Here is a 24,688-nt window from a genome sequence, read left to right as displayed (position 1 = left end):
GTGTATATATATATATATATACACACACACACACACAGAACATGAAAAAATGGGTGTTGCCATACACACTGTAAAGAGAGTTATAGTTAGTCTGTATCCACAAAAAGAACAAGTACTTGTGGCACCTTAGAGACTAACAAATTTATTAGATCATAAGCTTTCATGGGCTAAAACCCACTTCATCGGATGCATGCAGTGGAAAATACAGTAGGAAGATTACATATATTCGTTCTTTTTGCAGATACAGACTAACACGGCTACCACTCTGAAACCTGTTACTGTACAGTGGAGGCAGCACCATCTCATGTGCTGTGGGTAAAAGAGAGGGGGAGACTACCAGGACAAGGGAGACTAGAAAAAGGTCCCTTGGAAGCGTGAGAGGAAAGGAGGGCCAGAGTCAGTTTCCCCCCTCACCCCAAGCACCCTCTCCAAGAAATAGCTGAGTAGGAGCCACTGGGTTATCCTACATCATTTTAAGGCTCAGATTACAGACTATCAACTACTTCAAAATCCTTGAAAGTACCACAGACTCTAGAGTAAATTAACTAGGGAATGACAGGATTGCAAATATACGTACCAAGTACAGCATCTCCAGCGGTTTATATTTTTAAAAGATGCATCACCAAGCATAAGGAAAAACAACTAAAAATTCCTGTCTGTGGTGCACAGAATTAAACAGAAACTATTTAAATAATCCAAAAGAAAAAACAATGTCAAGATGGTTAAGGTTGGTAGTATTTATCTGTAATTAAAAGAAAAAAAAATTTAGTGGGGTATTGTACTTCCCTCCACCCAGGAAATTAGGTTAAGGATATACTTAAAAGAAGTTCAAGTATATTAAGATACAGAAATTCAATTAAGGTACTCCTGCAACCCTAACTCTTTCTGCAGTGATGCCATGCAACCACAATATGATGATGATTAAAGCATTTCATTGTTTGTGGTTCCAGAATAAACTGATATTACACTAGTTTTTTTTTCCCCCCCTTCATAGTGTCACGACAGAGCAGAGTTAAATACATTTGGGTACCTGATGAAGTGGGCTGTAGCCCACGAAAGCTTATGCTCAAATAAATGTGTTAGTCTCTAAGGTGCCACAAGTATTCCTGTTCTTTTTGCGGATACAGACTAACACGGCTGCTACTCTGAAACCAAAAATTTCATACTATAATTTATTTGGACTTCTTTTAACTGTAACCTTAACTCTGAATTTCCTGCGTTTGTCAGACTTGGGTTAGGATAGTTACAACACCTTGCTAATGTTAAGTTACTCAAATTACTGTATTCTTTCAACTCAACAAAAGGATAGCTTTGTCTTTGAATTTTCTTTTTTTTTTTTTATTTAGTAAAAATGTCATTCATAAAAACTAAACAAGAAACCCAAAGAGAATGCTATTATATGATATTTCTAAAGATTTGAAGATGTGTAGTATTAATCTTTTTGAAAACTTTAAAACTTTTGAGTGCAGATTCACCATACACCAGAATGGTACAGAGCCGCCAGAGCATGCCAGCCAGCTAAACTGGGTTTACAGCTGCATTGCATAACCTGAGCAGCACAAAGCAGCAGAAGCCTCCTCGTGGAAGTGATCCTTTATTTACAGTTGACTTAGAGTAGTGTTTCTCAACCTTTTCAGGTCAGCAACCCCTTATTTGAAACAAAAACATTTTGCAACCCCTTTATATTTACTATAAAAGAGGAAAATGTTATCATTGGTAACAAGAGAGAGAGAGGTTGACAGAATACTTGACCTTGACAAATAAGGGAGCATAGGAAGTAAGAGTTCCTTTGCTTTAGACTGTAATCGTTTTTCACACCTCACAACACACCCTGATTGTTTTTCATGACCCCTTTGGGGGTGGCTACATACTGATTGAGAAACACTGATTTACAGAGCTGTGTTAGTGAGACTGTTGCTTTTTCAATGGGGGCAGGCAGAGCCCAGTTCTTGAGTACAAATGTCTTTGCACTTGAAGCTCTCCACCTATGCTCCTGCCTCAGTTCCCCAGCAGAGCTGCCTTGGTGCACAACAGAACCAAGCAGCAGTGACATAGGGAGTCTTTCAAACACTAATACCAAAGCTAGCAAGCATACAGCTATGGGACTTCCGGAAAAAAAATACCAACAAAATGACAGTTGGGTCAGGTAATCTAACAATGAGAACTCTTGAGACATGTCCAGTCTCCCTCATGCCAGAGTCATTACAACCTATAAAGCTGTTGCATAAAGCTGAGTCACAATGACCACATGTAAGAATTACCTGTACTGTTGACCTGAGCCTGTCTATAGTCTATACAATCATAGCCATTAGAGACAATCATTAATATTTACCTTAATTACAATCTAATTTCAGCAAATAGAACCTATGCACAAGATTTCAATTAACTGTAACTATACAGAAAGTTTTAAGAGTCTCTGTTATGCCATTATTAAGATCATTTGGGCCAAAAATAGCTGACATTGATGCTAAATTTCTTAAAGGACCCAGTTTTCCATTAATTTGAACTCTAATGGATTTACTTGCAATTTCTCAGAACATTCATTCTACTCTCAGAGTAAGTTCTCTAAGACGGGAGATGCACCATTTCTCACATTAAATGAAGAGGTCGACTCCCTGCTTTAGGTTCAATGCAGAACTCAGCAATAACCCTGAAGTTGTTACCAACACCTCCATAATTTGCAAGCAAAAACAAATCCTATGCAACAACTGGAAAACAGAAGGGAAACTGAATTTTACAGGGAATTTCTGGCCTAAAATGCCAGTTTCAATACCTCTGTGAACACATTACTTCCTTAATACACATGCATAAGCTATATAAAGAGACATATTAAAAACTCGCCAAGAAACTAAGGTTAATTTTGCTTTAAAAAGGAATAGTGGTTATGTTTCCTTTGCAGTCAAGTGATGTGTTCTCACACTTCCCCAGTTCTTAGCCATTTTTAGTAAAAAGTGAATGTATTGCTAGTAAAAGGTGCCCAGAGTGCTCTAGAAAATTAAGGCATCATTTTCAGAAGAGGTACAGTACAGCAGACTGAACCTCTGATAACACATCTCTACACTAGTTCTGAGGGATCATGTCTTGGAATTACATGATAATTTGTATTCTCCATTAACATAGTCAAAGGAGTTGTGATTGTTATCTGCCCAACAGGAACCAGAGACTCATTTCATATTGGTTACTGAACAGCTACCAGATGTGAACACATGCAACTATTGTTTTATGTAGACAATATTGGAGCTGACTCTGTTCAGACACCAGTCTGACCACATTTGGGAGCCCAACTGGACAACCAGGAGATTTTTGGGTGGGAACTCTAGAATGAAGTAACTTTGAAATGAATAGAAGACAGCCTTTTTCCTGAGGGACACACATGTTCACACTTTCACTGATGGGGGGGGGGGGGGGAAGAGTGTCAGAGCCAGAAGCTGTGGGAATAGAGTCAGAATGTCAGAGCCAGAAGCTGTGGGAACAGAGTCCATCTTGACCAGCTCCATTATTAGGGTAGGAGGAGTGCCTGGCTCGAGTGATACCTACTTAAACTGGCAAGCAAGGCTAAGGTTAGGTAAGACTTATGCTTGTATACCTGTTTATTTTTCACCCTTTTCTCCCTGCTTGTGATATTCCTATGGATAAAAATATATATACTGTATTTTTAACAAATTCTGCCACTACATTTTCACACTGGTCACAGGCTCCCAGATGGAAATCTAAGCAGGGGCCAAAACCCATCTGGACCGTCTAGGGACATGATTGGTAAAGGAGGGGGTGCAGTTGCCTAGTCAGTCTGATCTAAAAATGGGGTGAATCTCATGATTCCGCTCAAAGAAGCACAGATGTAGGCACCTCACTTGGAAAGGATACCCACGGAAAGGCAGAGAAGGCAAAGATACAGCTTCACCCCGACCCCTTGTTTCAGTTTTATTATTTATATGGTAATCAGTAAGGAGTCCAGTGGCACCTTAAAGACTAAAAGATTTATTTGGGCATAAGCTTTCATAGGTAAAAAAAACAACCACATCTTCAGACGCATGGAGTGAAAATTACAAATGCAGGCATTATATACTGACACATGAAGAGAAGGGATTTACCTCACAAGTGGAGAGCCAGTGTTGACAGGGACAATTCGATCAGGGGGGATGTAGTCCACTCCCAATAATTGAGGAGGAGGTGTCAATTCCAGGAGAGGCAAAGCTGCTTTTGTAGTGAGTCAGCCAGTCCCTATTCGAGCCCAAATTAATGGTGTTCATTTTCAAATGAATTTTAGTTCTGCAGTTTCTCTTTTAAGTCTGTTTCTGAAGTTTTTTTGTTCAAGTATGGCTACCTTTAAATCTGTTATAGAATGTCCAGGAAGACTGAAGTGTTCTCCAACTGGCTTTGTGTGTTAGCATTCCTGACATCCAATTTGTGTCCATTTATTCTTTTACGTAGAGACGGTCCGGTTTGGCCAATGTACATGGCAGGGGGCACTGCTGGCACATATAACATTAGTAGATGTGCAGGTGAATGAGCCCCTGATGGTGTGGCTGATGTGGTTGGGTCTTCTGATGGTGTCGCTAGAGTAGATATGGGGAAAGAGTAGGCAACAAGGTTTGCTTCAGGGACTGGTTCCTCGGTTAGTGTTTCTGTGGTGTGGTGACTAGCTGCTGGAATTATTGGGAGTGGACTACATCCACCCCGATCGAACTGGCCCTGTCAACACTGGTTCTCCACTTGTGAGGTAACTCCTTTCTCTTCATGTGTCAGTATATAATACCTGCATCTCTAATTTTCACTCCATGCATCTGAATAAGTGTTTTTTTACCCACAAAAGCTTATGCCCAAATAAATCTGTTAGTCTTTAAGGTGTCATCAAACTCCTTGTTTTTTTTTGTGGATACAGACTAACATGGCTACTCCCTGATACATGGTAATCAGTGAAGGACAGACAGAAGCTTGCTTGTGGAGGCTCACTTCCTAACCCCTTGCCTTCCTTCACATAAAGCATTTTGAGATCCTGAGATAAAAATATGCTATTTATATATCCAAAATGTCTTCCCAAAAGCAACATTTTATTCAGTTGTGTTATATATTCATTTTAAAAAAAAATTTTAATTCAGTTGTGTCTGCCCACTCTAAAAGAGCTGAAATGGAACTCATGACAAAAAAAAATCCAACATGGCTCTTTAGAGAAGAGTTGAAAATGGCCTATTCTGCAACAATCATGTCCACTGCTTTCCCCTCATCCACAGAGCCAGTTATCTTGTCATAGAAGGCAATTAGATTAGTCAGGCATGATTTGCCCTTAGTGAATCCAGGCTAACTGTTCCTGATCACTTTCCACTCCTCTAAATGCTTCAGAATTGATTCCTTGAGGACCTGCTCCATGATTTTTCCAGGGACTGAGGTGAGGCTGACTGGCCTGTAGTTCCCCAGATCCTCCTCCTTCCCTTTTTTAAGAATGGGCACTACATTAGCCTTTTTCCAGTCGTCCGGGACCTCCCCTGATCGCCATGAGTTTTCAAAGGCCAATGGCTCTGCAATCACATCCGCCAACTCCTTTAGCACTCTCGGATGCAACGCATCTGGCCCCATGGACTTGTGCTCATCCAGCTTTTCCAAATAGTCCCAAACCACTTTTCTCCACAGAGGGCTGGTCACCTCCTCCCCATGCTGTGCTGCCCAGTGCAGTAGTCTGGGAGCTGACCTTGTTTGTGAAGACAGAGGCAAAGAAAGCATTGAGTACATTAGCTTTTTCCACATCCTCTGTCACTAGGTTGCCTCCCTCATTCAGTAAGGGGCTCACACTTTCCTTGACTTTCTTCTTGTTGCTAACATACCTGAAGAAACCCTTCTTGTTACTCTTAACATCTCAAATGCATCCCAGGGGAAATCTGGTTAAAAATCCCCCTTCTGGATTAGAGAACTGAAATGTTAGTTGGACCAGTAGGTTAACAGTCTTGTAAGAATGAATGGTACACTGTGTTCACAAAAGCTATTTAATTTTGGGTTCAGGACCATTGCAAGTTTTGCACTTCATACACATTGGCTGCATTCTACAACTGTGGTTGCAGTATCCTCTGCATATCTAACCTTCACCTCTTGGCACCACTTTCTGAGGTGGCTGCTGCTGGGCAATTTCAGAAGGCCTTTGGGATACCCCAAAGAGCATAGGGAAATTGTGAAAAGAGATGTCTCCTTGTACATTTCCCTCCACTGGGAATCTCCCATAATTCCTGACATGTTCAAGTTGTTTTTTTCAAAATGGTGGCTCGGCTGGTCAGGCTCTTCTTGTTCAGCAAGAAAGGTTTCTGCTGGAGCTTTTCGACAGACATCACAGGTAGGGCCCTACCAAATTCATGGTCCATTTTGATCAATGTCACAGTCATAGGATTTTAAAAATCGTATATTTCATTATTTCAGCTATTTAAATCTGAAATTTCATGGTGTTGTAATTGTCGGGATCCTGACCCATAAAGGAGTTGTGGGGGGAGGGGTCACATGGTTATTGTAGGGGGGGTTATGGTACTGCTACCCTTATTTCTGCGCTGCTGCTGGCGGCAGCGCTGCCCTCAGAGCTGGGCAGCTGGAGAGCAGTGGCTGCTGGGCAGGGGCCCAGCTCTAAAGACAGAGCAGCCGCCAGCAGCAGCCCAGAAGTAAGGATGGCCTGGTATGTTACTGCCACCCTTACTTCTGCACGGCTGGCAGGGAACTGCCTTCAGAGCCGGGTGCTCAGCTAACAGGCACCGCTCTCCAGCCCCCAGATCTGAAGGCAGAGCAGAAATAAGAGAAGCAATACTACCTAAATACCTAAAATAACCTTGTGACCTCCCTGCAACTCCCTTTGGGGTCAGGACCCCCCAATTTGAGAAACGCTGGTCTCCCCATCATAGGGTAAAACCACACAAAAGACCAGATTTCATAGGAGGAAACTAGATTTCATAGTCCATGACACATTTTTCACGACCGTGAATTTGGTAGGGCCCTAATCATAGGGCACTGAAATGAGACAGTGGAAGGTATACATGCCAAGAACCAAGCAATTGCACAGTTTACACTGCAAAAAAGGTGCACATCCCCCACATAGAAACCAGTTCCATGCAGTAACTGCACAGGATAATTAACAGGCAGACTGTTTCATTTGGGCCTGGATCACAAGTGCAGACTGGTGGGATAGTGTTGTTCTACAGACCTGGTTGCTGCAGAACTTCAGAATGAGAGACAATAGCTATTTGTATGTCTGTGGTGAGCTAGCCCTGACATTGCAGCAGAAAACTACGAAGTATGAGTGCCCCATTTAGCATGAAAAATGGTCATTGCCCTATGGGAGCGACCTATGCCTAGCAGTTACCAGCTGGGTACCAAATTAGCATCAGTAAGTCCAGAGATGATGCTATTGGTCTGAAGGTTTGCAGGGGTATGTCTACACTTTTAACTGGAAGGTGTAATTTCCAGCTCAAGCAGACATACCCACACTAGCTTTGACTGATATAGCATGCTAAAAATAGAGTATAGCTACTGTGGTGCAAGCAGCTAGTCACTATGAGTACGTGCCTAGTGTCTTGGACAGCTAAGTACTCGGGGCAGCTAGCCTCCCCTGCAACTTGTGCCAACATCTCTATGCTCTTTTTAGCACACTAGCTTGATCAGAGCTAGCCCCAAGACTTTCCCACAGCAAGCCAGAACAACATCCCCAGAAAGCTGTGGGGAAGTTTTGGGGCTAGCTCCCACTCACTGCCCTGACAATGCATGCAGCCTCAGTGCCCCTACACATGCAGCCCCAGAGAGGGCAGGAGGGACCCAGAAGCAAGGGCTAGGGAGCAGAGCAGAGCAGGGATCAAGTGCTGTCCTGCAGGAGGAGGAGCACCAGGGTGCCCAGATCAGCACAGCCAGGGGAGGGATGACCCACAACATCCCAGTGGCCAGGAGATGCCTTTCACCTGTCAGCTTTGCTTCCTGCTCTGGACAAGCAAGGCAGAGCAGGAAGGGAGAGCGCACTCAGTCAAGCAGTAATGGCGCTTCCAGACACTGTGCTGGTTGCCTGAACCACTGCTCTTTTGCCATCAGGAATTCTGTAATACATCTGGAGGACTTCTGGGACCTGAGTCAAGCCAGGGCCGCGTGCACACAGGAAAGCAATAGGGCTCAGACCATAGGTCCCAGCTTAACATGGGTTTTGGACCTTCCAGGCCTGCAGGGTCCTGGGACCTTGGGGCTGAGACCTAGGTTAGCACATTTGCAGTATGAATGCAATGGGAATTTGGCTTGAGCCCAGGCTCAGACCCGGACTTAAATTGCTGTGTAGACATACCCATAGTCTTCATGGGAGCAGAAAAAGCTTGAAAATATTAACCCTAAAGGCTCAAAAAACTAGAAGGCAAATAAATACAATTTATTTAATAGCTTCTGATTTGTGGGGGGAGGGCTGATTCATGATTATGAATGCTTGAGATTCACAATACTTCAATTATTGAAAGAGACATTTGGACATAACTCCATGATATTGGGGTAAATAAGTGCAATGATTAACAGATAACTCCATAAGTTAAATGTTATGCCCCATTACCCGGGGATGTGTTAACTACACACCAATTTGAGTGCTACATCTGCTTAACACTAAGGCATTATAAAAAGACAGAAGGAATTTGCTTTAGTGCACAACAGAAAAACTGATTTCAGAGAGATAAGCACTAGATGCTATGATGACGTCCCAATATCTGGTGTGACAGGTACAATATTGTATAAATGCATTAAACATATTGCCAAAATCTTCTCTTATTTGCAATGTTTGGATTTACTGTTAGAAAATTTTCCCTGCTTCTCTGCCATTTTAAGTCTAGCCACATGGAATGCATCAGGAAGCCACTGTGCAAACTGAAATGGACATTTTCCCCATAATGGAAGAGAGCAGCTAAAAGCAGGAGGAATTTACCAGTATCATGGAAGGAACTAAATGGTGATACTATCTTCGGCAGCCACTCACGTCCAAGGGACGGGGCAGAGGTACTGACATTGCTACCTTCATGAAGAAGCTATATCCGCTCTTTTATACGATACTGAAGGTGACATTAGTAAAAATCAGAAAACTTTTCTCCTAGCCACTGAGCATGCAACATCAGTCCCCACTAGAATACTTTATAATAAAAACTGTAAACATGCTACAGAGTTCAGAGTAGCAGCCGTGTTACTCTGTATTCGCAAAAAGAAAAGGAGTACTTGTGGCACCTTTAGAGACTAACAAATTTATTTGAGCATAAGCTTTCGTGAGCTACAGCTCACTTCATCGGATGCATTCAGTCTTTTCCACTGAATGCATCCGATGAAGTGAGCTGTAGCTCACGAAAGCTTCTGCTCAAATAAATTTGTTAGTCTCATCTTAAGACCCTGCCTCCTCCTACCAAACCATGACAGTTGTCATCTCTGGATCCCTGTTAACAGATTCTGAGATCCTGGCAACACTTCCAGCTTTTCTAGCAGAGTTCCATGACTCCCTAGTCCCAGGGCCAAGTTAAGGGAATTTGGAGCCCAAGGCATACTACAACATGGGGCCCCCCGTGGCTCCATCTACTATTTGGAGTGGCAGTGACATGGAATCCCTTGCTAACCTCAAAGAAGCCAGGGGAACAACAAAGGGCCCCTTCTCGCCTCCCTATCAGGAGAGCGGCAGCAGTCCTCTTCCCTCAACCAACAGCCTGAGAAACAGGAGTAACAGCAACCACTTACAACCCAGATGCAAGGGTATCTGGGCGGGTGAGAAAACCAGACTCACTGAACTCTTCCTCTCAGACACACAGAGTCCTTTGTTGGGGTGGTGTTGGTGGGGAGGCCCTCAGATTAGCAGATCTTAAAGTTAATACTCCAGAGATGAATGGGGAAGGTCATGTGTCTCAGAATTATTGTCTGAGGCTACCTGCAAACTCAGGCAGATGATTCCATATAACTTACACTCAAATTCACATTTAAGTTTTGCTTTCTAACCATGAAAAAAAAAAAAACATTTTTGAAATGAGACTGTGATGTAATTGCAACTCTAGGCTGTGGGACCCTAGGTAGAAGCTTATCCAACTTACATCTTAATGAGTACTGCCTGGTCCACCCAAACTCCCAGGGTTGTTTTTCTTCATCATCCATCCATCACCATGAGATCACAAGGCACTTCTGTACTGCAACAGCAATTCCAGATACATGGAAGGCAAAGTTACCAGATTTTGGGCCAGCTCCTCAGAAAATGAAGAGGTTTTCCATCTGGAGCTGGGCTAACTATTGGTGTCCCTGGCCTAATTGTACTGCACCTTAAGTCTCTTGATTTTTTTCATGGCATTGCTTACGGTTCTGTCAGTTCATGTGGCCACCTGGTCAAACAGCAGGGTACTGCATATCACTTTGCTCAGCTAACCTTAGATCTCTCTCTTTCCCTGAATCAATACCAGGCCCAAAAACTAGCTTCTCACCGGCTAGGAGCAAGTTCATAGGATGGTTTCTGCCAACCACTTGACCCTTGGGCAGTGGTGTGCATAAAGTGGACCAGAGAGACTACCTTGCAGTGACAAGATCACTGTGGGACAGTGCTGAGAAGACTTGCCCAATAGGGGTTAATATGTCAGTGGTCTACATCGATACTGATGCTATACCTCTTCATCCAAGAGCAATGAAGAACCCTGGCCCCAAGTTGAAAACTAGCAGAAAACTCACACCATGCAACATTGTATCCACAAAACAGTAACATCTTATTAATTGGTGTATGTAACATCTAAAATGCTGTAAGTTAAAGGTAAGTAAAAGTACCCAAGTTGTTAGACAGCAGTGCTTGTTGAACAAGCTAATCTTTAGATGGTATGGGTCTACTATACAAGTAATGGGTCTGGCTTTCTCCATTAAAAACAAGTGTTATGAAAAGGTCAACTGGCTCAAATTTTTCAAGAGCTGCTAAATTTTCAAAGGGCAAGTTATATCACATGGAAAAATTAGTTAAGGGATTAGCTTCAGCAAAAAGACCTGCCATTGAAGCTGATCAAAGATATTGTTAAAGTGAATAAATTCTTCCCATTTGGCTGACTCAAAGAGCAAATACAACTGCACATATGCTGAGCAGTTGTACTAAAGTAGTGTTTGCCAGCTCTATTTTCATTCAAATAGAAGCCCTGTTTTCCATTACCTTTTCCAATTCACATTACCTCTGTGTATACTAGCTAAGACACCTATCACCTGTGCACCCAAGCACTGCCATCTGGCAGAACCAGATCTCAATCACAGTTTCTAAAACAGCTGACGGCAATGAAATTCTTGAAATTGTTTTTTACACAATTTCAGAGGTACCCACTGCTAACAAGTGTCTGCAATGAGTCAATTTCCAAAAGTAGAGGAGAAATTAGGATTGAAACAAGATATACTGTGTCAATTCAGATTACTGTTATTTAGATTGCAGTAGTGTCCAAAAAGGTGCCAGGTACTTTCCCTAACACCACAGGAAGACAAAGGCCCTGTCCCAAAGAATGCAGCAATTTAGTTTATATATTAGCTTTAAGAGAACGGTTAAATTGGATTTTACGAAAAGTAATTGGTGCTGGCCATTGTAAGACAGGATACTGGACTTAATGGACCAGGAGTCCAAGGCAAAGTATCATAGAAACTGCCATAATATAAACAGACACTATTCAAATTTTCAGTTTATCACTTACCTGCAGTGTAGTACTACCAGAACTACCACTGATCAGTTTGTATTTGCTGTGCAGACCTCTAAACAAGGTGGTACCAACACAACAGGCCACTTCTGAAGGGACTGCAGACTAAAGAAATGGGTGTTTTTTCCCCCCCTCTCCCTTTGGCATTCAGTTTTTAATTGCTGGCACAGGAACGTGGCCTGCAATTTTGGCAGGGAGAATAATGCAGCGTGCAACTAAAAAGATAAATGTATTTTAAGAAAGCCTCTGAGCAGAGCTCTATTTCCACACATTCTTGAGATGCAAAGCTCACTCCCAATATGAGAGACTTCACCCTACTCTCTAAATGTTTCCTTGGCATGTTTCAACTTGTCTGCATGTTCCGGATATTAAAAGCAAACTGAATTACTGCCCATCTCGCTCATGTTTGCTTAAAAAGCAAAATATAGCCTTTTAACTCCACTCCTGTTTTGAAAACCAAGAGAATTTTTATTGTACTATCTTCAAACTTTGTAAGTGATCTGAAAGGTTTTTGAATTATTTAGAAAATAACAATGGTGTGACCTCAATGTTCACAGCATGGATAACTGATGGATGGACTGACTGCATCCAAATGAAAAAGATAGGTAATAAACACTACGTAATATATTATGTAAAACATTAATATTAAGTATATTTTGTGATGGCAGATTTATAAAACAGAACACTAATAATCCATACATATTTATACTGTACCACCATTGGGCAGTTTCTACACATTACACCTGAAACATACATTGTTATGACAAGTTGTTGATGTAAGGGGTTTTGGGAAATGACAACTATTTTAGCTTTTTACTGTTTGTCCATTAGAATCAGACGTTACCATACAGCCTTAAGCCAGACCTGAATGTTCAATTCAAGATCAGTGTGATTACTCCTGAGGGCATTCTGTGCCAAAAAATTAAAAATTTTGTCCGCAATACTGAAAAATTCTGCAAATTGTATTTGTCAAATAAATGTGAAAGCTCCAGTAGGGCAGTGGAGAACACAGGCCACTGGCTGCACAGAGGTGGGAGATCACGGTGCAATTCCCCCACATGGATTCAGCAGGGAAGCTGCACCCAATCCTGACACAGTGCTGAAGAAAGCGAAGAGCTGTGTAATACTACAATTATGCTGTTTATAACCTCTGAGGAGAAAGCAAAGGAGGCCTGCTTAGGAAGCACGATTTGCCGGGGACCTATGATGGGGTATAGAAACCCCATGCTAGAGAAGAAGGGGTTAAGGAGCCCTGCCTGACCAAGCATGCAAAATCTAGAGGGAGAACTTAAAAAGGGAAACAGAGTAGCTAAATTGTAGGCAGAGGAGGTAACTGATCAGCCTTCTGAACTCCTAGGAAGGAGCACCACAGGAGCTCTTGCTGTCTGAAGCTTGGGGATAGTGAATGAGCCTGCAAAGGAGGGACTGGTGACTTTTGACACTCAAACTTTATTTTTGTGTTTCAGTTCTTTATCCTAGGGGAAGAGAGGCACTGAGAGGAAGCAACTCTGGGACGCACCTGGATAGCATCCCAATGTGCAGGGGCTAGCTGCCTACTACTGGGTCCTAGAACAGAGCCTGGTGGAGAGAGTGGACCTGGGCTTCTCTACCAATCCCTAATGAGGCAACCATGGTAGATGTCTATCCTTCAGCAGGGTAGGTGGAGAAGCCCCTGATGATACAAGGGTCCAGACAAGGGGTGGGCAAATTATGGCCCACGGGCTGGATCTGGCCCATCAGGGCTTTGGATCCAGCCCACAGGACTGCCACCCCGGTGGCGCCACGGGCCCTGTGCGGCTTCCGGAAGCATTCCTACCTTATTAATTCAAACCTAGTTATCTAGCTATGAATATTTCCTACTGAAAAAGAATACACATGAACTTTTTTTAGAAAATGAACTTTTTGTATAAACTCTAGTTGTGTTAAAGGTAACCTTAGTTGTGTTTTACTGAATTATTACAGGAGAGTTAAATCAGAATAATTGGTAATTTTTTTTTTTTTTAATTATTTGCTTTTCGCTTAAAATGGACAATGAAACTGAACTGGTCAATTTCACTTTTAAGCCTCACTGCAGGGAAGTATTCACAGTCAAACTTTTTTTTTTTTTAAAGTTCCATTTCTATTGAAGTTTTGTAAGTCCTCTCTGCTGAAATTAAAATCTAGATTTCAAGCCTTGACTAAATTGGTAGCATCTCTGTAATTTAAAACAAAAAACTGCTGGTATAACTTTCTGGTCAACCACAGTCACTGTTGTGAGGACACCCAAAAAGCTGTTGAAACTTTTATTTAGTAAGTCAACATAGATCACCTGTTCGAGGCCAACTAATGAATTTATTATTGACAATAGCGGTCTAATACTAGGTCCTCATTAATTTAATCAGAAAGTCTAATGAACAAACGTAAAGCCAAAGAGAGTATCTGCAACTCGATCAGGTTTAGAGTTTCTATAGTTACAGCCAATATAGACATGCTCCAGTAACAGGTTTTGCAGTTCTTGGCTTACTGCCACATTATCAGCAAGTTACAATCCTTCTACCACCATTAAATGTAAACTTTGTTTATAGCTATGAAGTAAAAGCTTAAACCACCATGCATATTAATACCTGAAATAAGTTTGCATATTGACAAAACATATAATGCCAACTTTAGAGAATGAAGTTATTTTGAAAATACTGCTTTTCACTTACAGACAGCTTTCTTGAAAGTATTTTCACTTCTAGGTCTGAAGTCTGTTTTAAAGTCTCAAACCAGCTGTTATATTCATACAGAATACTAATTCTGCAATGTGATCCTGGGAAGAAGATGCTATCATTCACGTGAGACAGAACAAAAGATTTCTGCTGCTGGTCCAGATGAAGTTAAAGACCATAAGATACTTTTTGAGAGTAAGGGAGGTGTAGGGCCTATCTTTATTCCTCTGCCACAAAGGCAGGAAATCATATCCTGAAGAACCTTCCCAAACCATAAAGTCACTTTAAAATCCCTAACTGCTTCTACTCAACCCGGGAATATAGCATCTCCAGATGTGAGGAGTTCTCGTATTTCACAGAGTAAATCACCTGGTTTTGGAATGACACCAGAGGCCAACAAAACCAAGCCAAGGGCAAAACCATAGACACAATACCCTTCCTTTCAAGGATTTAGCCCTATGACACAAGCAGTAGTCTTGAAAGAATTGACAGCAATCAGAGCTGCCACGCAAGACTGACCTGTCCCAACTGGATTGCACTAGACATTTCAATCACTACAGCCCAACATTTAACCTCCCATTTTCTAAGTTAATCAAGAAACTAGCAAAAGACAGTAACCAGACCCATCTGTTATTTACCAGACTGCTGAATTTCTATCATTTAGGTTTCACATTAGGACATAGTCCACCAGAATAATATGCTGTCTCAGTACCATCTCCTCCTGCCTAGAGACAAGGAAAATACATTCATACATACCCCAGTGGACTTTGTTACTACATTTAGTTTTATTGATCACCAACTATTCCTGTCCTTCTTCCAAGGAGTTGTAGCACTGAACAGAAAGGATCTGAAATGACTCAGGTTCTTCCTCCCAGATTAAGCACAGAGGAAAAGTTCCATAAAATGATCGTCTTATCTGTGAAACCTTCAACTGCATAGTCCCACAAGAGTCAATTCTCTACCCCATATTATTCAACATCTATATGAAGCTGTTGGGAAGCTGGTGAGACAGTGAGAAAATTTAGGATGAAATGCCAGCAGTACACGGACATCATCCTGTTCTACATTTTCTGTACATAAAAACAAAACACAATCCTAAACAAGGCCTACACCAAAACCAACACCTGAGTGAAGAGCAGAGGGTAAAGATGAACCCAAGACAGAAAGATCAAGCTGGTAGGAAGAAAGCAGCACTTCAAAGAACTTCCCTCCTCTATAATACCCTCAATTATTGTGGGTATCTACTCTCAGACTGATAAATCAACCCTCAACCTTTGGATCCTTTGGGATTCCTCAGCGCTACTGGATACACAGCACAAATTGTAAACAGAAGTGAGTTGCCACCATGGCAACTGAGCAGAAAATTGAACCCCAACCTATCAAACATACACCTGGCATCACACACTCATGACTCCAGGCTTGATTATTTATTGCTGCTCATATCCATGAGTCAAGCTACACACCCTGGAAAAGGTTCAATTGTCAAAAAGCACTGCAGCAAGACAGGTTACTGTGAACATATCACTCTGGTGTGCTGTTCTTTGTGCTGGCTTCCCTTACATAGAGTCAACCTGAATAGAGTTCAGCTTTAATTATACAAGGTTTCTGTTCTGATATTCAAATCCTTTCATGGGATTGGTCCTTGCTACCTGGAAGATCACATTTCTCTCTTTGACTATGACCTCCCTCAACAGCGACACTTCATTTGAAAAACAGAATTACCGATCAATACGAGGAGGTTCATGAGAGGAGGAGACAGATATTTCCCGGGAACTGAACCTGTGCAACAGTATTCAACCCAGCAAAAGACAGGAATGACTATGGAACTAACAACTTTCAGAACTAAATACAAAACTCATTTATTCAACTTAGCTTTCCCTCAGTTTCTTCACACTGAGACATACAAACTAGAAAGCAAACAAGAGCCTTAGAAAGGAGATGAATAAGAGGGAACACGAAGTACACAAAATAATACATGTATAAAGAAGGAAGATCTGGAGCTTCTGTTCTCTGTCTCAACACAAGAGCACAGAAACAGTCAATAAGAAATTGAGAGGTGGCAAATTCAAAACTATTTAACAGAAATACCTTTTACACACTGTGTGATTAGATTGTGGAACTCCTTCTCACAGAATGTCACTGAGACAAAGAACCTAGCAAGATTCAAAGTGGAATTAGACATTCATATGGATAGCAAAAATATCAAAGAGTTATAGTGCCAACAATTTTTGAAAGGGATATTTCAGGAATTTAGACAATCTCTAACTATTATCTGTTAGGAGGAGACCTTCATAAAGGCCAGATTACCTAATCTTTGCCTAGTGCAGGTTTTCTTGCACATTCATCAGAAGCACTACTGTTAGAGACAGGATACTGAACTAAATGGACCATGGGTCTGACACAGTATGACAACTCCTTCCCTCTATGTTCCTAAGAAAAACTAAAAATATAAATCAGAGTATTATTTTTATTATTTCTATTCCTATATAATTAGGAGATGCTCAGATACTATAGTGATGAGGATCAAACAAATTGATAATTGCAATATCCTCCCCAACTTTTCTCAACACAAATTTTAATATCCAAAGTTGTAAGTAAACATAAAATGGGCGCTCTAGTTCTCTTTGACTATGTAGTCACTGTATTACTGGGATTTAACTCATTTTAGCATGGATCAGCATTCATGTCATGCTCTCCATCAGTACCCAGCCCGGGCCGGGGAAGCTAATGATCCAACCAGCGGACCAAATTTGGTGAGGACTCCTAGTCATGTGCCACCTGAGGCACGTTGCGCATATGCTAAGAAGTTAAAGCACTGAAATACCTGGAGTATGAAAAGGCTCTACATAAAGTGCTAAAATGCTTATTAGAAATTTTTATTTGATAGATAGATATAGGTCTTTCTGTACCAACAATTCTCTAACAAACATCAAAATGATTATGAAGTCACCGAAGCTTTAAATAAGGAAAGAAAACATGTCATGTGCGCCTATACAATACTCCCAGTACAAAGAGCTTCTACTTTACTTCTTAAAGGCAGCACAAATACATCCTACAAAATGCATTTTTACAGTTATACTGGATTTGTAACTTTTAGAATAACTCAACTACATAAGGAAATTAATAAAAGAGAGAGACAAAATACAAAGTCCTACTGTTCCTTGCACCAGTGGAAAACCTGACTTCATGGCATTGTACAAGCATAGGTAAGCAATATATGGCACATAATTTTGGAAAGTGGTTTAATATTTCCGCAAATTGTTGAAATGAAAGGATTAACTAAATTAGTGGATACTAATCAGTTTGGATTTAGGGCCTATCACTCGACAAACTGTTTCACTACGATGAAGTGAGCTGTAGCTCACGAAAGCTTACGCTGAAATAAATTGGTTAGTCTCTAAGGTGCCACAAGTACTCCATTTCTTCATGGTACTTAGTGGCCTTTCAAGTGGCTACAATGCTATCATTTACGTAATTTTCTTAGTACTGAAAACAGCACTTGAATCTACCAACCACAGGACAACTAACCTCTTGGTTTTCAAGAGTATGTGAGCCAGTGATTTGTCTCTTAGATTGCTAATTTACCTTTGTATGACAAAATTCTTGTTGTTTTATCTTGAGGATGGTGTTCTGCAAAGTCTGGAGTTAGACCCATTATTATTTTCTTTAGATATATTATCAGTGCATGGTTTTAATGATCTATATACAAACAACATGCATATTTTTGTTTCTTTTGCCATTGGTTGTGGTTTGGGTTTTTTTGTTTTTGAGGCTATCTGGCATCATTTTTTGCAATGGTTTCCAGACATTAGACCTTGAAGGGTTTTTTTTTTTTGCTTGGTTCTAACAACCACATACTCAAGATAATATGGAAATGGGCACCACGGACATGCTTTTAAGAACCCCTCTGGCATTTGTTTCTTTTATCTTTTCAAGCTTCCAGTGCATGACTGGAACTCCCAACCTAAGAATTCAGTGATACTATCTTTACAGAAAGGATATTCTCTTCCAAAAGCTGAATAAAATCTATTTATAAAAATATATGTAAATGAGATAACTCAAACTGAGACAGATATAGTAGGAACTATTAATCAGTACAAAGACTGACATGTGTTACAGCATCTTGAACAAAGAGAAGTCATTTTCGTAGTTCATTTGGGCTTCCAATAATCCATATCAAGCTTTTGAAATTATTAAGACAGTCTATGAAACAGTTTTCTCCATCATTTCAATTATGTACTTAGTGTTTTTACATCAGAAGCGTCAAACCAACCATTTGACTTTGATAAAGTCATGTAAAATGTAACTCAGGCAGACAAACTCATTGTTCCAACAGCACTACCACCATATTGATATTTCTATATTGTTGCCCATTTTGAATGTTTAAACAAGTGTACTTAGATCCTACTGCTTGAATTCTGATTATTTTTCCTATGGTTTGGAAGTAAACTTAATTACATGGAAACTAACGTGGTCAAATATTTATGATTCATATGGTCCTTTTACTTCCAAACTTTGTACAAATATTAATAGTCAATATTCTATGAGATTGGTATTATACTACACTGTAATTGTCTCAGAGTGCAGCAATATTGTATAGGTTTAAATAGACTCATAAATTAACACAAGTTTATACAATCCAATTGGTAGAGGGGCTCTGATCTGCATGATGACTACACTTCTCAACAACAGTATAGCAATTATGTAAAATCCCACCCTTTCAATACTCCCTAGCCTACACCCACAAATGTAGATGCCTCAACTTTTGGCCATTCCCACTGTGTCCAGAGTTTTTTCCTAACTCTCTCGGTTTTTAGTTTATGCACTGAATCATAAGAGGTTAGACAGAAGAAAAATACAAGGAATATAATATAATGGTGGATGTTCTGATTATCCACACAAACATTAGTACTTTTCTGTACCCATCTAATGGCCTCAAGGATAACATGGGGCAATTACGTCCTCAGATTAATTATTCACTGTGTAGAAGTATTTTCTTTTATAGTTTTAAATGTGTTGCCTTTCAATTTAAGTGAATGTCCCTTTGTTCTTATCGTATGATAAAGCATAAAAATGAAATCCTCATATTTCTTTATATTATTGTTGATTGAGTTAGATCAAAGTGATTTAAATCACCAATTTTAATCATGATTTAGATCAGGAAGCAGAAAATCTATTACTTAAATAATCAATTTTATCACAATTTGCATTTGCACAACAGTTATTTTTCTGAAAGACAGGTTAATTCTCACTGGATGGTAACCATTAAAAACACACTGATTTGCAATTAAATATAGTCTTTGCACTAAATTTAGTGCTTCTTTTTTCTAACAAGGAGAACACACAATAGCTATTCATATTTAAGCAGCATAGCTTAACTTTTTACTAAACGATTAATTTTTTATTTGAGATTTTTGTCAAGTTGGATATGGACAGAAATTCAAATTCAATTAAAAACTACCTTAAGTGTGCTAGATCCATAAAAAAAAAAAGTCTGTCGAAACATATTTTTAGATACAAAACAACTGATTTATTAAACAGAAGGAGATATTATTTGTAGTTAGCAAATTGTACTGATTGTTTCTGGTCACCACGGCCTTCAAGACTTGAAACATAGTGAATCTCATCCTCTCATACAAAGCATTTATTCAGCTATTGTAAGAGGAAGGAGCTTTCCTAATTTTTCAACTAGCAATTAGTTTCTTAACTTTGAATTAACTAGTTATTGACCTGAACAAGTTGAATAAACTGAAATTAAGATAACATTCTCTACATCTGTGTTCAAGATACTTAGTGATTTCCATCATTTCAGTGGTCTGACTTTCTTTAAAACTTTGCAACAAATCTGTACTGCTTTAAATCAAATACAAAAAGATATTAGAATATAATAAATGTACACATTAATATAGGTTGTCAATTTCAAATATTTGTTTAAATAAACCTATATAAATTTAAAGTTTGATTTGTATTTAAATCAATTTTTCCATCTACTCTGTTTTATAAACCTACATCACACCCAGTCTTATTCATCTCCTCTACATTAAACACTTTACACATACTTCTAGTCATCATTTCATCCATCTCAAGACCCTTTCAAGTTCTGCTCTTTTTTCAGAAATGATTACCAGAACTAACAGTGAAGGCATATCAATTACATTATGGAAGCCCACCAGTCTATATATTGTATTTCAGTTGAAAACAGTTTTGCACTTCAAGCAAATTCAACCACTTTCTTACAGATAAAGAATACAATATATCCACTCGAAAATTATGGCACTTGAAGAACAAAACAGATATTCTGAGAATTTGTATTAAAAAAAAAAAGGCCCATTTATAGGTTAAAGTTAAATTTAAGTGAGTCCTTTAAGAAATTTGGCAGCCTATATCAGACCATTTTGTCCTAAATTATCTTAATGAAGTAACAGAAACTTTGCAGCAGAGCATGGCAGCAAGGTTCCCCAAACAAATCAGCAGGACCCAGTTCAGAGAAGTTTATCAAAATGAGTGCTAATAATTTATTCTACATAATAAAAAACCAAGCTAAAGAACAACGACAACAATGGATACTTTTCCATTACATCAGTCCATTTACTCATTCAAAGTACTCTATAAGTCTTGTAACTGGCCCAGTTTCCCCCATGTGACCCTTCCTCACCTGCCCTGCAACTTACTCTGCCTCTGGACCTAGGAGTTTTATAGAATGCTTCTTTACCCAGAACCCTTTGCACAGCAGAAGGGAAGTCCCTCTCTGGGTGACTGACAGTCTCTCCCAGAGAGGGGGGAGAGAATTAAAAAAGTCTAAAAATCATTTTAATCTAATCTGGTACTACAAACACTATTACGTACTAGTCACAATTGTACGGTTACTGCATGGCACCATGACGAGTTAAAGCTGTTTGAGTACCTTAACTGTGTATTTCCATACCTTAACATGTTTGAATTTCTTTTAAGTTTGGTCTTAGGCCTGCATTTCCTGGGTTTATAACTTTTCTTTTGGGGATAACAAGATAATTCTGATGTTTCTGGCCTTTAAAAAACTGGGTACTGGTTAAGGTACCTTAACTCCAGTTTAATAGGTTTTTTTTTTTTTTTTTTTTACTTGGACATAATATATAGCAGCAAGATATGCTCACTATTTTCTATCCCTTTATTATACATACAAAAGTTGTATTTTTCATCTCTCTGCTGCACAATGATCAGATATTTTATTAAGCTGCCCACAGCAACACCCACATCTTTAATTTAAAAGTGAGTTTAGCAATCAATGATGTGTTCGTGTAGCTCAGATTATGCCTTCCACGGCACCGTCTCCTTATTACCATATGTTTGCCAACAGGGACTTTCACGTGACATCAGGCGGCTCATTCACCTAGCACAGCTCTGACGTTCCATACATTCTTTTATCATCTTGGCTATCCCTAAAGACTGTAGCATCTGAAAACTCTGCCACCTCCCTGTTCACTCCCTTTTCCAAATCCCCAGTTAAGAGAGTAAATACTAGTCCCAGCTCAAACCGCTGGGCACCATAAACTCTCTTGCCATGTTGAAAATTAACCACATATCTCAACTCTTTTTGTTTTTTGACTCTTAGCCAGTTTCGACTTTGTGACAGAATTCCTCCCCTTTCCCTGAAACGACTCAGTTTATTCAAGAACATTTTTTTTTTCATTGATTTAGTCAACAGCTTTATGAGACTCCAGCGCAGCTGTGTTTCCATTCCCCCGGTCTCCGTTGGTTTTGAAGTCACAACCGAGACGCTCTACCCAGGCCCGCATGCAGCCAACATGTCAGCTTCGGCGCTGTTTACACACTCCGTCTGCGTGCCTTCCAGACACACTCCGACATGGCAGTGGGAAGCCAGCGGCAGCAGCCGAGCGCCGGCCCGGCCAAGGGAGAGCGGCACACGCCGCAGCCCAGCCCCTCTGCCCACGGGTCTGATCGCAGAGCGGGCCGCCTGCCGCGTCCCGTGCGCACCAACCTGTTGGGACACATTCTTGAGGAGCCCGTGTCCGCGCCAGGAATGCAGCCTGAGGAGCCCCGCTGCCATCTCCGCGCCGAGCGGGGGGCTGGGGCTTCCCTGGGATGCCTGCCGGGGCCCGCTCCCCGCGGCGGGCTGCTAGCATCCTCCCCGCTCCGCGCCGGGCAGGTCTCCCTGGCAGGGGCCCGGCCGCCAAGCGGGGGCGCCGCGGGGCGAGCACCGGAGCCACTTCTCGGCAGCCTGGCCGCGGCAAGCGGCGGCGGGTCCCGCGGGGCCGAGCGCGCCCGCAGCCCCGCCCCGGGCCCCGCACTCACCCTTGGAGTAGAGAGACTTGGGGGACTCGAGGTCGAGGTCGGCGCTGAGCAGAGAGATGAAGTCCGAGGGCATCGCAGCTTCGCGGCCCGGCAGGGGCTGGGGGGCCGCCGGGAGGAGGGGCGCTGCTGCCTCCGCCGCCCCGGCGTGGGGAGGGGAGACACCGGGAGCCGAGGGGGCGCGCCGCGCTCACTGCGGGCCGGGCTAGGCCAGGGGCTTCCCGCGCTGTCAGGATCGGGCTCCGCCGCCGCTGACAGGAATCCGGCCGCTGCCAACGGAACGCTCCAGACCGCCCCCTCCGTTACTGCTCTGCGCATGCGCCAACCGAAAGGACTCCGGAGGGTGGCGCACATCGAGAACTACTGAGCGGGCGACTTGCGCACGCGCTCCGGAGGGGGGACGAGGGAGGGGGCATAGGGAGGGGAACAGCCACAGGTCAGATATTGTGCGCAGGCGTAGACTGACCCAGTCAGGCTTTGCCCATTGTGATTCGCTCGTTGGGTCATTCTGCGCATGTGCCTGCCTGCCCACGGGCCCCTTGGTGAGGGGTCGCGTGCTCAAATACCGGGGGGGGGCCCGCGAGTGAGGTTCTACGCCTGCGCAGTTTCTGGGCGCGGCGGGAGGGAGTACTACCAGCGGGGGAGTAGCCGGGTCCGTGTGACTGACGGAGGGGGGATGAGAGAAGAGCCTCAGCTGAGGAAAGAGCGAAGCTTCTAGAACACCTGAAGGGGCAGGCCCGACCCACGCCACGGGGGGGGGGGACCGGCCAGACCAAGGGGGCTCCTGAATGGGCAGGGGGCCGCGCCACGCTCGGGGCCGTCCAGCGCGTGGAGGGGAGAGATGGAGAATCCAGTTAGCCCCTAGGTAGGGGGGGATCTTACCTTGTGCCTCACGCAGACAGGGGAGGAGAGTTGCCAACTTTCTCATCGCACAAAACTGAACACCCCGCCCCCCCAGGTCCTGCCGCCCCCGCTCACTACATTCCCCCTCCCTCCCTTTCACTGGGCACGGGGGGGGGCGGAGGGGAGGGCTCTGAGGTGGGGCCAGAGATGAGGAGTTCAGGGTGTGGGAGGGGCTCTGGGATGGGCTTGTCTCTGGCAGCTCCCGGTCAGCCACACAACAGGGGTGCTAAGACAGGCTTCCTGCCTGGCCTGGCCCCGTGGACTGCGCTGCGCCGTGCCCCAGAAGCAGCCAGCAGCACGGCCGGCTCCTAGGCAGAGGTCTGCGGGTGGTTCTGCGCACTGCTCTCCCCCACAGACACCGCCCTGCCAGCTCCCATTGGCCAGAGTACAGAGCTGGTGCTCGGGGCAGGGGTAGCACGCAGAGCCCCATGGTGCCTCCCCGCCTAGGAGTCAGACCTGATGGCCACTTCCAGGGCGCAGCACAGTGTCAGAACAGGTAGAGACTAGCCTGCCTTAGCTGGGCAGCACCATTGACCGGACTTTTAACGGCCTGGTCAGCGGCGCTGACTAGAGCTGCCACAGTCCCTTTGCCACCGGGTGTTCTGGTCAAAAAACGGACACCTGGTCACCCTAGGTGAATCTCCTGGAACTTTGTAATCACTGTAGCTTGACAAGCATGAAGCAGCTCCTCTCTGACCCTGTGCAGCTCTGGGGCAGGTGTAGTGAATGCTAGTCAAATGGTCTCTGGTGAAGTAAGGCCCCTTTTTGTTGCACATTTGACCACATTGACTAAACCACCCTGATTGGGAAATGAAAGAGGTAAAAGCAGAACAAGAGGGGAATGCTAGCTGCTACCAGGCAAAGGTGAGAAAGAGCTGGAGGACCCACATAGGTTAGGCTGCAGGGATCTGTGTTCCTCTTCCTGTGCTATAGCTTTTCACCCTCAAGTACAGACCAGAAGAGCTAAATTTTCTCCCCCCAGCAACAGTTTGAAGAAAATCATTCAAAGCTGATTGAAGAAGTTGGAGGAAAACCATTCCAGAGCTGTAAAAAAAGGTCACATTTGCTGGAGTTTGAAGTTTATGTCTCTATTTCAAACCTGATTTCCTGTGATACGTTAAAACTTGTCATGGACTCGTTTCCCTT

The 24,688-nt window shown here is 42.5% G+C and overlaps 1 protein-coding gene across 2 annotated transcripts in view; it reads right to left on the bottom strand.

Annotated features, from left to right (window-relative positions):
* The window catches only part of NFAT5 (nuclear factor of activated T cells 5), a 135,244-nt gene extending 111,618 nt beyond the window's left edge, over window positions 1-23,626 (bottom strand). Inside the window, exon 1 of one of the 2 annotated variants that reach the window (XM_084645139.1) lies at window positions 23,522-23,626. In XM_084645139.1, coding sequence (XP_084501265.1) covers window positions 23,522-23,567 — 46 coding nt within the window. In that variant the 5' untranslated portion in view covers window positions 23,568-23,626. Of the gene's footprint in view, window positions 1-22,642; window positions 22,969-23,521 lie in introns of those variants that run through there. The other variant, XM_084645138.1, reaches the window with a different exon arrangement.
* Between the last annotated feature and the right edge of the window lie 1,062 nt (window positions 23,627-24,688).

This window comes from Lepidochelys olivacea (assembly GCF_965140295.1).
Source record: "Lepidochelys olivacea isolate rLepOli2 genome assembly, chromosome: 12".
Lineage (NCBI taxonomy): Eukaryota > Metazoa > Chordata > Testudines > Cheloniidae > Lepidochelys > Lepidochelys olivacea.
The sequence above is the reverse complement of the archived record's forward strand: the minus strand, read 5'-3'. Positions and strand labels throughout refer to the sequence as shown.